We start from the raw sequence: 13,813 nt of genomic DNA on the forward strand, positions 1-13,813 counted from the left end.
AGAAGCTGAGATGGAAGCCCAGAGACATTTTGGAGAAAACCACAGAAACCAGAAGCTAAACCTCAGAGAGAAGACTCAGCAGAGCCAGCCATGTGCCTTCCTTCATATGTGACAGAGGAACCCCAGATGCTATCAGCCTTTCCTCAGAGAAGGGATCAACCTCTTGATGCCTTAATTTGGGCATTTTCATGGCCTTAGAACTGTACATCTGCAACTTAATAAGTCCTCAGTTGAAAAAACCAACCCATTTCTAGTATATTGCATTCCGACAGCTTTAGCCAACTGAAAAATTGGGAAATAGTAAGGAATGTGAATATGTGTGCGCTCATGTGTGCATGGGCACAAATGTCTATGTGTACTATCGCAGGTGGGGGGAACATGAGGATAGAAAAGTGTGAGCCCACTGAATTTGCACTATAATGTATTTTTTCCATATGTTATTGTACAACACTCATTCCATAGATGATTACTTGATTTGGTGGGTAACTCATATGGTGTATTTATTTCACAGTTTCACATCTTTACATTTTTGTTTATATACTGCTTGAGTGGGATTTCAGAGAGGAAATATTTCCTATTAGGCCTTAAAAAAAATCACAAATACAATTGAACTCTAAAACTACATTCCACCTCTTTTAAACTCCCCCCCTCCACATCCCCATTTGAAACATTTTACTGCTAAAAACTCAGATAATCAAATCCATAGAAACTGAATTGTGAGACGTTATCATAAAGGAAAAAGAATGAGAGCCTGTGGATATAGGGACCTACAGAAGAGAAATGGTCTTCCAAAGCAATGGTTTATTGCTGAAAGGAAGGCTAAAGACATGCATTTGCTAGAAAAGGGAGCAAAAGAGTCGAAGATGGCAAGATTCTTTAAAATGATTGAGGCTGATCTGGACGCTTTCCACCATGACACACTCACAAATCACCAGTTGTGGTGCTGTTGGCTGAGCTTGGCCGAAGAGCATGAGGGAGATGTATAATTGTGCTTCTTCTTATATTAAAATGAGAAGATACCCCATCTTCAGTCTGAACATGGGTTCTATAACATGTCCCATTATTACTAAGAAAGTTCTGCACCCAGGGGCACATTCTCCAGCTCTTGCAATGATGAGTCACTCAAAGCAGTCCAGCCAGGAGGATCAGGGATCTGATCAAAGACCAGCTTACTTCAGCTAAGTCAATTTTCCTGGATAATACAGCTCATTACCTGCTAAGCATCACTCCTGATGATTATAACACAGGAATAAATGCTCCTCTTGGAAGGATGCAGGGATCTTGCTGCTGGGGAAAGTGTTGCTCAATGTCAGCGTAGTAGAAATGACAGGGGACTCTCTGAATGTGTCAACCCAGTACTTTTAGCACTTCACCAGTATGCAAGTAAAGGCAACTAGGAAATGGACTCGATTTTGAGAGTCTTCATGAAATAGCTCATATTAAAACGCCTAGTATAAGTAAAAAAAAAATTTTTTTCTTCCATTTTTATCCCTGATGTGGGGAAAGAGCTTTAGCATTGTGTAGGACTGGTGCATATAATAGCAAAATGATAAGATACATATAGTAGGGGCTGAAACCCCAGGGTCCTTCCAGTTTGGGGAATCCATTATTTCTTGGAAGCAAGAAATTTATGTTTGAGATTAAAAACATAATTTTTCTTCACTTACATTTGATTTTTCAAGGGGAGGACTTAGCAGAATTTGGGGGTGATTTTGGGGGACAAAAATAATAAATACTCATTTTAGTATCAAGTTAGTGCAGTGACTTAAGTGAATTGACTTAGGGCCACATTTCATTTTAATCAAAAATAAAAAGTAAAAAATGTTGCTCCCTAAAAAAGCAACAAGGCATTTTATAAGCATTGCAGAGATTCAGTAAATATCATGTATTATTAATTTAGAAACAACCCATGGCACTTGAGGGTTACCCAATATATGCAATGGTCTTCTCATTTTTTGTATAAGTCAAAAATGCAGACCAGGGAACCAGTGAGCAAATCGTTAGCTCTGAGAAGTTCTGTAATCTCAGGCTCCACAGGGATGTCCTTCATAAAGATAAAACAGGAATGGGCTGATTTTTTCATCACAGGATTCTGTAATGCTAGCACTTCTACACAGCTCAGGGAAATGGTTGGAGGTCCATTTTTTGTGTTTGTGGAGAAATGCTTAGATATTAATATAGTCACTTGTAGCACCATTAGGCTAGTGAACACACTTGGATTAGCATGCCATTTCATCATTGCCTTATCCTATCGAAGATCTATGATATATCCAAAATTCAAGGTACAAGTCTCAAAAATACATGTAATATGCCCAGTAAAATACATTGGCCAGCATAAAAATCAAAGGAAACAGTAATTTGGAATATCGATCAACATTACTAGGGTTTTGAATCGTGAAATAATCAACAATCCTGCCCATTTTGTCCCTGAAGACGAACTTGAACTTGTCACTGGTTTTCATTGTCAAGTTGCTGTAATCCACATTATCACCGGAGATTTCAATGCCAGCAAAGCTGATCTTTCGTTTGAAGCTGGAGATGGAGCTGTTGATGATGTTGGTAATATTGACTTCCTCCACTTCTTTTGCCTTCCCCTAGTTCATAGACAATGCAGTTAGCTTCTGAAGGACTCAACTCAGTAAAATAAATAAGTGGATACTCAGCTAATAAAAAGTTTAGAGGCCTAAGTATTGAATAATTAGATTTAATAAAGAGTGGCATTCAGTGCTTTGGAAATTGGCTGGCAAGCCAGACTTGGGAGTCATCTTGTTTGTAGCCATCTATCTCTAGGTCACCAGCATGTAAAACGGGAAGAATAACCATTTGTCCATTCTGGATATACAGAGCAGGAAAATGGCTAATGCTCAGGCTTGGGTTCAAATCCACTATTACATGACTTTAGTCAGGTGAATCCCTTTAAGACTTGATTTCCTTGCCTGCAAAATGGTGATGTAATACCTACCTCGTGAGACTGAGGTGTTTGATGCATTCCATTCTATCCCGGGAGGATGGGGTTCATTGATTATGAGAGAGAACAGAAATGAGAGAGAAGAGAAGTATTTTAAGTCCGTTGCCACTCAAACAGAAATAGGGATGTTCCCCGCAATTCCAGGGAGTTGCCATTCTCCCACATGGTTGGAACAGCACAGCATGTGGTGAATATGGTGAAGTCAGAGGGGGTGCGGTGTGTACCCTCGGCCAGGCCACTTCCTAGGTGTGGGGTCTTGGATGAGCTACCTCACCTTTCTGAGTGGCAGATTCCTCTTAACAGTAAAACTGGGACAATATGGTACCCATCTGAGAGGGTTGCTGGGTTGACTAAATGAGACTTGATAAAGTGTCTAGGACATTCTATAAGTAAATGTCTTGTATCACACCTATTATTACTCTCACAACAATACATTGCCAATCCAACAAATCCAGGGTTATCTTGGGTAATTAATCATTGTCCCCTGAAGGACGCCTACAGCAAATAAAATAAATGAAATCTGCATTGCTCTTTGGCCAGCACACAGTCATTTGCCTTTAGGACTTGGGTAACATATCACATGAAATATTGTTCACAATAGTCAAACACACAGGAAAAGGCTGGTGGGTATTTGGCTGCTCTGATTCTTAATTTCCTCACTCTTTGACCATGTAGGTTCCTGGCACTTTGCTGAGAAGGGCACCTCTTCTGTATCGGATCCCTATCATTTTCTTGGCTTGTTAGCATGAGCTTCAGTATGCCAATGTCTCTTAAACTGTGCTTCTGAAGAATCTCAGGATTCCATGGGCCTGTGATGAGTGAAAGTTAAGAGCATGCCTCATTGCCCACTGCAAGTGGGACTAACAGATACATGTTCAGGTTCTGGAGTAAATGAGACTTAGGTTCGAATCCCAGCTCTACCTCTTCCTGTTTGCCCCCTGGGAAGTCACTCACCCTTCTTATTCTTCAGATTCTGAAACTATAACGTGGAACTAACAACCTTACTGGGTTGTTAGGAGCATTTTCAATGACATAATATTTGCAAAGGGTTTGTTACTGTGCCTGGTGCATGTAAATTCTCAATGAATTATAGCCATTATTATTACTCTGAGAGCTAGACCAGGTGTTCTACTACCACATCAAATAATGACCATCTTTTCCAATTAGCAGAAAAATATTCTAATCAAGAAATTTGTTGCCATTTAATTTTTCCATACATTTTCCACTAATCCACTACCTGAATTACTTCAGAATACTAGAAAGCAACACTAAGATTAAAGACTAAGTATTATTAGTCTGAACACTTGTGAATTTAGTTGATCATATCTTGTTTGATATCGGGTTTTTCATGAATGCTTGTTCTTGTGGTTGCGATTTTATGTTGCATGCAGATAGCAGTTATTTTCTGCTGGAAAATTAAACATATTAGTATCTCATTGCATTCGGCAAAAAGAATGATGTGTTTCAAGGGGTGATATGACTTCCAGATGCTCCCACCTGAGCAAAGTTAAGAACCACTGGAGCAAATTTAGTCACTCAAGGGCAGGAACCAGGTCTGGTTCATCTCTACTGACCAGCACATGGCACGTGGGGTGAATGATGTACAAGGCCTGCAAAATTCTTACCCTGTCTTTGGCTGCCATCTGCTGTAAGGAGCTGTAGTGGGCAATTGCATATTCCAGTAGAGCCCCAAACACGAAGCTAAAGCAGATCCCCAGGTACACGTCGATGGCCTTTATGAAGCAGTTGGTGTTGGGAAGAGAAGTGCGGGCCCCTATCATCAGTGTGGTCATGGACAATACAGTGGTCACTCCTGGGAAAACAGGCAGGAAATGTTCCCATGGCCAGGGCCCAATTAATCTTCCACCATTAACTGGCAGATGGTCTCCATTCAGGAGTTGGCAGGCTGGGCACAGGATGCAGGAATAAAACATACCACATTTTGAGAGATCTGTAACCTTCTGGAATAGGGTTTCCTTCTCCATTTTGTATAGCTCTGAGAAAGGTGATTTTCTAAGTGTTTTACCTTCTGTATTCTCCTTGGAGGGAGGTCAGTATGCAAAACTATCTAATCATATTTTCCCCTATATGTTGTTGCAAAACTTAAGTTTTAAAAATATACTACTCCTGTTCTCACAAACACTGGGGACTGACAGCTTGACGTGCTGAGCCCTCTGTCTTGGAGCTTGCCCCTATGAAGCTTGTTACTGCAAAGGAGAGGCTAAACCTGCTTATAATTGTCCCTAAGAGTCTCCCCTTGAGTGCCTCTTTGTTGTTCAGATGTGGCCCTCTCTCTCTAACTAAGCCACCTTGGTGGGTGATCTCACTGCCCTCCCCCCCATGTGGGACCTGACTCCCAGGGGTGTAAATCTCCCTGGCAATGCAGGATATGACTCCTGGGGATGAATCTGGACCTGGCATCGTGGGATTGAGAACATCTTCTTATCAAAAGGGGGATGCAAAATGAAATGAAATAAAGCTTCAGTGGCTGAGAGGTTTCAAATGGAGTCGAGAGGTCACTCTGGTGGACATTCTTATGCACTATATAGATAACACTTTATAGGTTTTATTGTATTGGAATAGCTACAAGTAAATACCTGAAGCTACCAAACTCCAATCCAGTAGCCTTGACTCTTGAAGACGACTGTATAACAATTTAGATTACAAGGGGTGACAATGTGATTGTGTAAACCTTGTGGATTGCATTCCCTTTATCCAGTATATGGATGGATGAGTAGATAAATGGGGACAAAAACTAAATGAAAAAAATAGGGTGGGAAGGTGGGGATGATTTGGGTGTTCTTTTTTATTTTTATTTTCTATTCTTATTCTGATTCTTTCTGGTATAAGGAAAATGTTCAACAATAGATTGGGATGATGAATGCACAACTATATGATGGTACTGTGAACAGCTGATTGTACACCACGGATGATTGTATGGTATATGAATATATCTCAGTAAAACTGAATTTAAAATTAGAAAAATGGAAAAAAAAAAAAAAACACTACTCCTAAAATCAGTCTCTTTCCCTCCCTCTTTCTCTCTGTAATTTGTAAAGGAAACTCTCAAGAAACCAACTCCTGGAACTTCTTTGTGAAAATCATTGAAACCGATGGTAGAAGGAAAAAAAAAAAAAAAAGACCTGATAAGCCAGAACTTGGAAACTTCCTGTTGGAGCTGCTTACCAATGCAGGTTCTTGCAGGAACTGAATCCAAAGAGATCCAAAATGAAACCCAGGATAACACCACCAGGAAAGTGGAAGGAACATAGGTTTCCAAAATGAAATACAAGACATTCCTCCGAAGCTCAAATTGCAAGACCAATCGTGTATAGTTTCCTGATAAGGTAAACAAGATATGTGAAGTAATGTCTTCTCACAAAGCAGGATGGTTTCCCTATGGAATGTTTAACATAGCTATATTCACATTCAAGCCTTCTGCTATTCAGCAAAATAGAACATCATGGTTACAGGCACAGAACAAGATTTCTAGGGGTGCTGATGCCTCTCACTCATATCCCCCATCTGTGCCTCTCTCTGTCATAGTACTCCTACTAAATGGTGAGCCCCATGGAAGCAAACCCTGAGTCTTTTCAGTCCTGCAGGCACAAAGTAGTAGTTCAATAAATACCTGCTGAATAAAGCCTATAGGTGGCGATCCATTTTCCAAGAATATCATGAAATAGATCTGATGTCAAAATGTTAATGCATGGAATTCAATTTTTGATGATTTCAGGAGCTCTCCAGATCCAGATTGCCCTAATACTTCAGGGCAATCCTTAGGAAACTATCAATATATTCCCACGTGGGGAATGTAAGTAATGGAGAGCTATCATTAATGGTATTCTGTGTGGCAAATAGACTACCATAGCACAAAACTTATGCCCATGGGTTAGAGTACCAAGCTATGCTCCTGTAGTGCTTCCATTAAGGGGAGGTGAGCAAACTGTAGAGAGAATGGTCATGGCCAGCGTAGGCTGGATGGAAGGGCAAAAGGGTTGTCCTCTGGGAATAGAAGTCTGACTCAGAGTGGAGTTGGGAAGACAGGAATAATAATGGGTGCAAACCCTTCACCTTTCCAACCCCCCCAGTTAAAGTGTGGAGTTTACAATTATACCCCTAAATAGCTAAAACAACAGAAATGTCTCTCGAGAGATATGGGCTTGAATAAAAAAATATATAATTTGGGGGGTTTATGGGACCCTAGAGAGCATCTGCTATTTTACTTTGTAGGTGGGGAAACTGATGCACAGAGACTTTAAGTGACTTGTCTAAAGACCCACAGTTAATGGCAGAGCCAAATTGAAAACCACGTTTTATGCTCTCTGGTCCGGAGATTGTCTATTATTCAACATGTTTGCTTCATTCCCTTGATGAAAGTCAATGTTACAAAAAACACTTAGAATCAATATTTGACCAAATAATGACCTTCTTTCATATCTTAAGTAGATAGGTTTTATCTGAAATTAATTCTGAAAGATAAAAACTATTTTTGCAACAACCAAAACCAGGAATCCATATTTGGTAAAATATATGATAGCGTAACTCCAATTTATGAACTCGTTTTTTTTTTTTTTTAAATAAAGCATATTAAATTAGCTTGTCCATTACAAAAAATAATATATGGTAATTACTTAAATTTCAGAAAATAAGAAAAATACGAAAAACCGACTTTCTTTCCAGTCTTTTCTTTATGCAGTCTTCAGTTTCTATTTTTTATGTAGTCATCATTTGGCTGTATGTACGATTTTAATGTAATTCAGGCTCAATTAAAACACATAGTACTTTTCAAGGGTGCAAATATGGATGAGAATAAACATTCTTAATAATATCAGGAGGAACAGAGAAGAAAAAGCCAATGGCTTATATTTAAATCATACCTCTTTTTGAAAATATCTACTTAAAAATCCTTAAGATTAAGAGATCCAATGGCAAATAAAGTTAACAAGTAATTCCTGCCTGCCAAGCTTAGAATAATTAGGGTGTCTGTGCTGTTGTCAGGCACAGACGTCTTCTTCATTTGTGAACTGTGTTCTTAATTTTTTTTCCTTGAGTGGTGGAGAACCAGTTCTACAGTTAGAAATGCTAAAACGTTTTATGCATGGGGAGCCATGGAATTTGAGCAATCATTAGAAAATATCTGGAGATAAAGAGGACCGGGTCTCAGAACTGGTTGAGAGCTCTGCTGCTCAGTGAACCGTTTTAATATGGGGTGCAGTACAGGTAAAAGTGCCAAGCCTATCAAGGTTAAATTTCTTGAACTTGATAAATGTACTTAAGGTGGATACATAAGTGAATATCCTTGTTCTTAGAGAAAGTACATGGAAGACTTAAGTGTTCAAGAAGCATGATGTATAAACCTATTCTCAAATGTTTAGAAAATACATGGATGGATGGATGGATGGATGGATGGATGGATGGATGGATGGTGATATGGAAAATGTGGCAAAATGTTAAAAGTTGGTGGGTCTGGGTATTTGGGTGAGGAGTATGTTGGAGTTCTCTGTATGGGGTTTGTATTATTTTTGCAAATGTTCTGTAAGTTTGAAATGTATTTCAAAGTAAAACAGTTAAAAAAAAAAAAAAGCACCAAGCCCAATCCCTGCTCCTCCCATCACCCTACTGAGGGGTTCCTGAAAAGGAGAGGAGATGATATTTCTGACAAAGTGCAACCCTCCACCTCGGTTATTTGTATTTTGTACACTCTGTCCTACGAGTTACCTGTCTCCTGCTGCGATCTGGTGACTAAGGTGAAGTACCGTTGTATGGTGTACTGAGCGAGCCTCAGGTTTTCTAGCCCGCGCACGGAGTCGTTCCCTCTCAGCCAGGTGAACTCCACATCATTTCCATCATAGCCCCCTGGCAAATAAAATGGTGCCATTGTCAGTGCAAGGATGCCACAGATTGACTGGTCTGGAAAATGCTATGAAATGGAGGCAGCACGAGCTCTGTCTAAATGATAAGTCTAAGTATGATTCCATGCAAAATTTGGCAAGATCTCTCAAGCATAATTGTGATGTCTATTTAGAAAGATGTGAACTGCTAGGACTATTTGTCTTCAGTCAAGAACTGGTCCTATGCTAAGACCTGGTAGTATAGACCTGGTAGATGACGAGCCTGCAGAAGCAGCCTCCTTCATTAAATAAGTATTTATTGAACACATATCTATGAATACACAGAGGCCTATGCTAGATATTGCCTTTCAGTACAGTCTAACAGCTTTGATAGTGACCTCAGACATTTTAAAACTGGTCTGTTCTTATTTCCATATTGGCATAAATGAAAAAAAAAAACAAAAAAACAAAAAACTCACAGCCACTTTATTGGTGTCTGTAAAACACATGCTTTTGATGACGCTCAATGCAGCTTTATGAGTATAGTTGATAATAATAACAGCTATCTTTTATTAAACATTTATGTTAAATATTTTATACATTATACCTAATGTTTTCACATATTTGCAAGGTAGACATTTCTATATTTCTTCAATTCTAAAATGGACATTTTTTCATATTTTCTAAAATCATGGTAGGTCTTACAATTGATTTATATATTTAAAATAGAGCTTACTTTTTTCCTAAAAAATGATTCAACCTGTGCTTGTGCCTTAGAATTGAGGAATTGTATTACCCATTTTATAGGTGAAAATGCTTAGATTCAGAGAGGGGAAGTATCTTGCTCAAGATAACAATGCAAGCACAAAACAGAACCAGGATCATAACTCAGGAAGTTTTAATCCCAAGACCTGTGGATGATGATGATGATGCAGTGATGGTGATGATGATGATAATAATAACATTTATTTTTAGTGAGCAATTACATTTATTGGCACTTTATAAGAGCATCATCTGATTTAATCCTCAAAATATCTTTTTGAGAAAACATATGAATAGCTAATAAGCACATGAAAAGATGCTCAACATCATTAGTCATCAGGGAAACACAAATCAAAACCACACAATAAGATACTACTTTGTACCCATTAGAATGACTATAATAAAAAAGACAGACGTTATCAAATGGCAAGGATGTGGAGAAACTGGAATGGTCATTCATTGCTGGTGGGAACATAAAATGGTTCAAACACTTTGGAAAACAGTTTGGCAGTTCCCTAAAAACTTAAATGTAAACTTGCCATGTGACCTAGAATTCTACTTCTAGGTATCTTCCCAAGATAAATAAAATTATATTCCACACCAAGACTCTTACCCGAATGTTCAAACAGCATTATTCGTAATAGCCAAAAGGCAGAAACAATCCAAATGTCCTCCAATCACTAATGGATAAATAAAATGTTGTCTATCCATACAAAGGAATACTACTCAGCAACAAACAGGAACGAAGTACTAGTTCATGCTACAACGAGGATGACCTTCAAAAACATTAGGCTGGGACTCAGGCAAGATGGCGGCATAGAGAGGAGTGGAAGCTAAGTAGTCCCCCTGGAACAACTACAAAAAACCAGAAACAACTAGTAAATAATCCAGAATAACTGCGGGGGGACAAACGAGACCATCCATTCATCATACACCAACCTGAATTGGGAGGAATGCCTGAGAACACAGCATAAAATCTGTAAGTAAAACCTGTGGAACCAGGTCGGGAGACCCCCTCCCCCATAGCCCGAGCTGCAAAGCCTCGTGGTGCCACAGAGAAGCTCTCTCCCAGCAAGCGAATACAGCTCAGCTGAGCTCCAACTGGGGTTTTAAGTAGCGAGTGTGAACTGCTCACTACAGGTACACAGCCCCAAAAAACAGACAGAGGCTTTGGGTGACGACTGACCTGGGAGAGCCAGAGGGTTGTCTTGGACTGGGTCTGAAGGGGACTATCTGTTTAGTTTTTGGCTCAGTGGAGAAAGCCCCAGTCATTTTTAGTTTCCAGGGCTGTGACTCTGGGAAGGGTGGAGACACCACAAGCAGAGTGAGACCATTGAAATGCTAATGACCTCCACCTGAGGGGTCTGTCTTCTCTAGGAGGAAAGGGGTGGGACCCTTTCCATTCAGAACCAGACCCCAGAGCCTGGGGCAACACGGCCATACCTCCTCACACCAGTCAAGAATTACAGGTTAACAGGTGTCACCTGCTGGGCAGAAAAGCACAGTGACCCGAGGCATCAAAGGGTGGAGCAATTTTCTAAGACACAGCAGCAGGGAAACCAGATACTGAATATTTTTTCCCTCTGGGACCTGAGCCTGTTCTGGTCTGAGAAAACCCGATTTGGATAACCAAGGAAACCATGCCTAGACAACAGAAAATTACAACCTACACTAAGAAAAACAAAGTTATGGCCTAGTCAAAGGAACAAACGTACACTTCAACTGAGATACAGGAATTTAAACAACTAATGCTAAATCAATTCAAAAAGTTTAGAGAAGATATTGCAAAAGAGATAGAGGCTGTAAAGGAAGCACTGGACATGTATACGGCAGAAATCAAAAGTTCAAAAAACCTACTAGTAGAAACTATGGAAATGAAAGGCACAACACAAGAGATGAAAGACACAATGGAAACATACAGCAGCAGATCTCAAGAGGCAGAAGAAAACACTCAGGAACTGGAGAACAAAATACCTGAAAGCCTACACGCAAAGGAGCAGATGGAGAAAAGAATGAAAAAATATGAGCAACATCTCCGGGAACTCAAGGATGAAAGAAAGTACAATAATGTACGTATCATTGGTGTCCCAGAAGGAGAAGAGAAGGGAAAGGGGGCAGAAGCAATAATAGAGGAAATAATTAATGAAAATTTCCCATCTCTTATGAAAGACATAAAATTACAGATCCAAGAAGCGCAGCGTACTCCAAACAGAAGAGATATGAATAGGCCTACGCCAAGACACTTACTAATCAGATTATCAAATGTCAAAGACAAAGAGAGAATCCTGAAAGCAGCAAGAGAAAAGCAATCCATTACATACAAAGGAAGCTTAATAAGACTATGTGTGGATTTCTCAGCAGAAACCATGGAGGCAAGAAGGAAGTGGTGTGATATATTTAAGATACTGAAAGAGAAAAACCACCAACCAAGAATCCTGTATCCAGCAAAGCTGTCCTTCAAATATGAGGGAGAGCTCAAAATATTTTCTGACAAACAGACAATGAGAGACTTTGTGAACAAGACACCTGCCCCACAGGAAATACTAAAGGGAGCACTACAGGGTGATAGAAGACAGGAATGTGTGGTTTGGAACACAATTTTGGGAGATGGTAGCACAACAATGTAAGTACACTGAACAAAGGTAACTATGAATACGGTTGAGAGAGGAAGATGGGGAGCATGTGAGACACCACAAGAAAGGAGGAAAGATAACGACTGGGACTGTGTAACTTGGTGAAATCTAGAGTATTCAACAATTGTGATAAAATGTACAAATATGTTCTTTTACGAGGGAGAACAAGCAAATGTCAACCTTGCAAGGTGTTAAAAATGGGGAGGCATTGGGGGAGGGATGCAATCAGCATAAACTAGAGACTGTAACTAATAGAATCATTGTATTGTGCTTCCTTTAATGTAACAAAGGTGATATACCAAGGTGAATGCAGATAAGAGGGGGGGATAGGGGAGGCATGTTAGACACTTGACATTGGTGGTATTGTCTGATTCTTTATTCTACTTTGATTTAAGGTTATTTTTCCTTTTGCTGCTTCCTAGCTGTCATTTTTTTTTTCCTCTTTCTTTTGCCTCTCTACCTTCTTTGACTCTCCCTCCTGCCTTGTGGAAGAAATGTAGATGCTCTTGCTTAGTATGAGCAGAATGTTCAATTAGGATGAACTTAAATGTTTGGAAATGAACAGAGGTGTTGGTAGCAAGATGTGAGAATAACTAACAGCGCCAAATGGTGTGTGAATGAGGTGGAAAGGGGAAGCTCAGAGTCATATATGTCACCAGAAGGAAAGTTGGAGGTCAAAAGATGGAAATGTATAAAACTGAATCCTATGGTGGGCAATGTCCATGATCAACTGTACAAATACTAGAAATCACTTCATGAACCAGAACAAATGTATGACAATACAATTAGAAGTTAATAATAGAGGGGCATATAGGGAAGAACTATATACCTATTACAAACTATATACTACAGTTAGTAGTATTTCAACATTTTTTCATAAACAGTAACAAATGTACTGTATCAATACTAGGAGTCAACAATTGAGGGGGGTTGGTTAGGGATAGGGGAGGTTTAGAGTTTCCTTTTCTTTTTTTCTTTTTTCATATTTCACTTTATTTCTTGTCTGTTTCTAAAAGTTTCTAAAAATTGAACAAAAATTAAGTGTGATGGATGCACAGCTGTATGAGGGTACCCAGGGGCAAGTGATTGTACACTTTGGATCTTTGGATAATTGTATGGTATCTGAACAATCTCAATAAAAATGAAAAACAAAACAAAACAAAAAAAAACATTAGGCTAAGTGAAAGAAGCCTGACACAAAAGACCACATATAGAATTCCAATGACATGAAATGTCCAGAAAGGCAAATTCATGGAGACAGAAAGTAAGATTAGTGGTTACCAGGGGCTGGGAAGAAGGGGGAAAGGAGAGCAACTGCTAATGGGCATGAGGACTTTCTTTGGTGTGATGGGAATATTCTAAAACTGGATTGTTGATGGTTGCACAACTCTGTAAATTTACTAAAAATTACTGAATTGCACACATAAAACAGGTGGATTCTATGGCATATAAAGTAAACCTCAATAAAGTTGTTAAAAATTAACTCCTTGAATCAGATACTAGTATTTTGCCCACTTCACTGATGAAGAAACTGAGGCCCAGAGAGGTTTGTTACTCACCAAGGTTCACATGGTTAATGATGAGAAAAACTCAAGTTATCCCAGTACCTGTGATAT

General features: G+C 39.3%; 1 protein-coding gene across 3 annotated transcripts in view; it reads right to left on the bottom strand.

Annotated features, from left to right (window-relative positions):
- Window positions 1-483: 483 nt before the first annotated feature.
- LOC119506335 (gamma-aminobutyric acid type A receptor subunit pi) overlaps window positions 484-13,813 on the bottom strand; it is a 29,445-nt gene continuing 16,115 nt past the window's right edge. For 2 of the 3 annotated variants that reach the window (XM_037799337.1, XM_037799338.1), the window contains 5 exons: window positions 8,690-8,827; window positions 6,155-6,307; window positions 4,594-4,781; window positions 2,963-2,995; window positions 484-2,594 (listed from right to left, as the gene is read on the bottom strand). In XM_037799337.1, coding sequence (XP_037655265.1) covers window positions 2,292-2,594; window positions 2,963-2,995; window positions 4,594-4,781; window positions 6,155-6,307; window positions 8,690-8,827 — 815 coding nt within the window. In that variant the 3' untranslated portion in view covers window positions 484-2,291. The remainder of the gene's footprint in view (window positions 2,595-2,962; window positions 2,996-4,593; window positions 4,782-6,154; window positions 6,308-8,689; window positions 8,828-13,813) is intronic. The other variant, XM_037799339.1, reaches the window with a different exon arrangement.

This window comes from Choloepus didactylus, chromosome 11 (genome assembly GCF_015220235.1).
Source record: "Choloepus didactylus isolate mChoDid1 chromosome 11, mChoDid1.pri, whole genome shotgun sequence".
NCBI classification, from domain to species: Eukaryota; Metazoa; Chordata; class Mammalia; order Pilosa; family Megalonychidae; genus Choloepus; species Choloepus didactylus.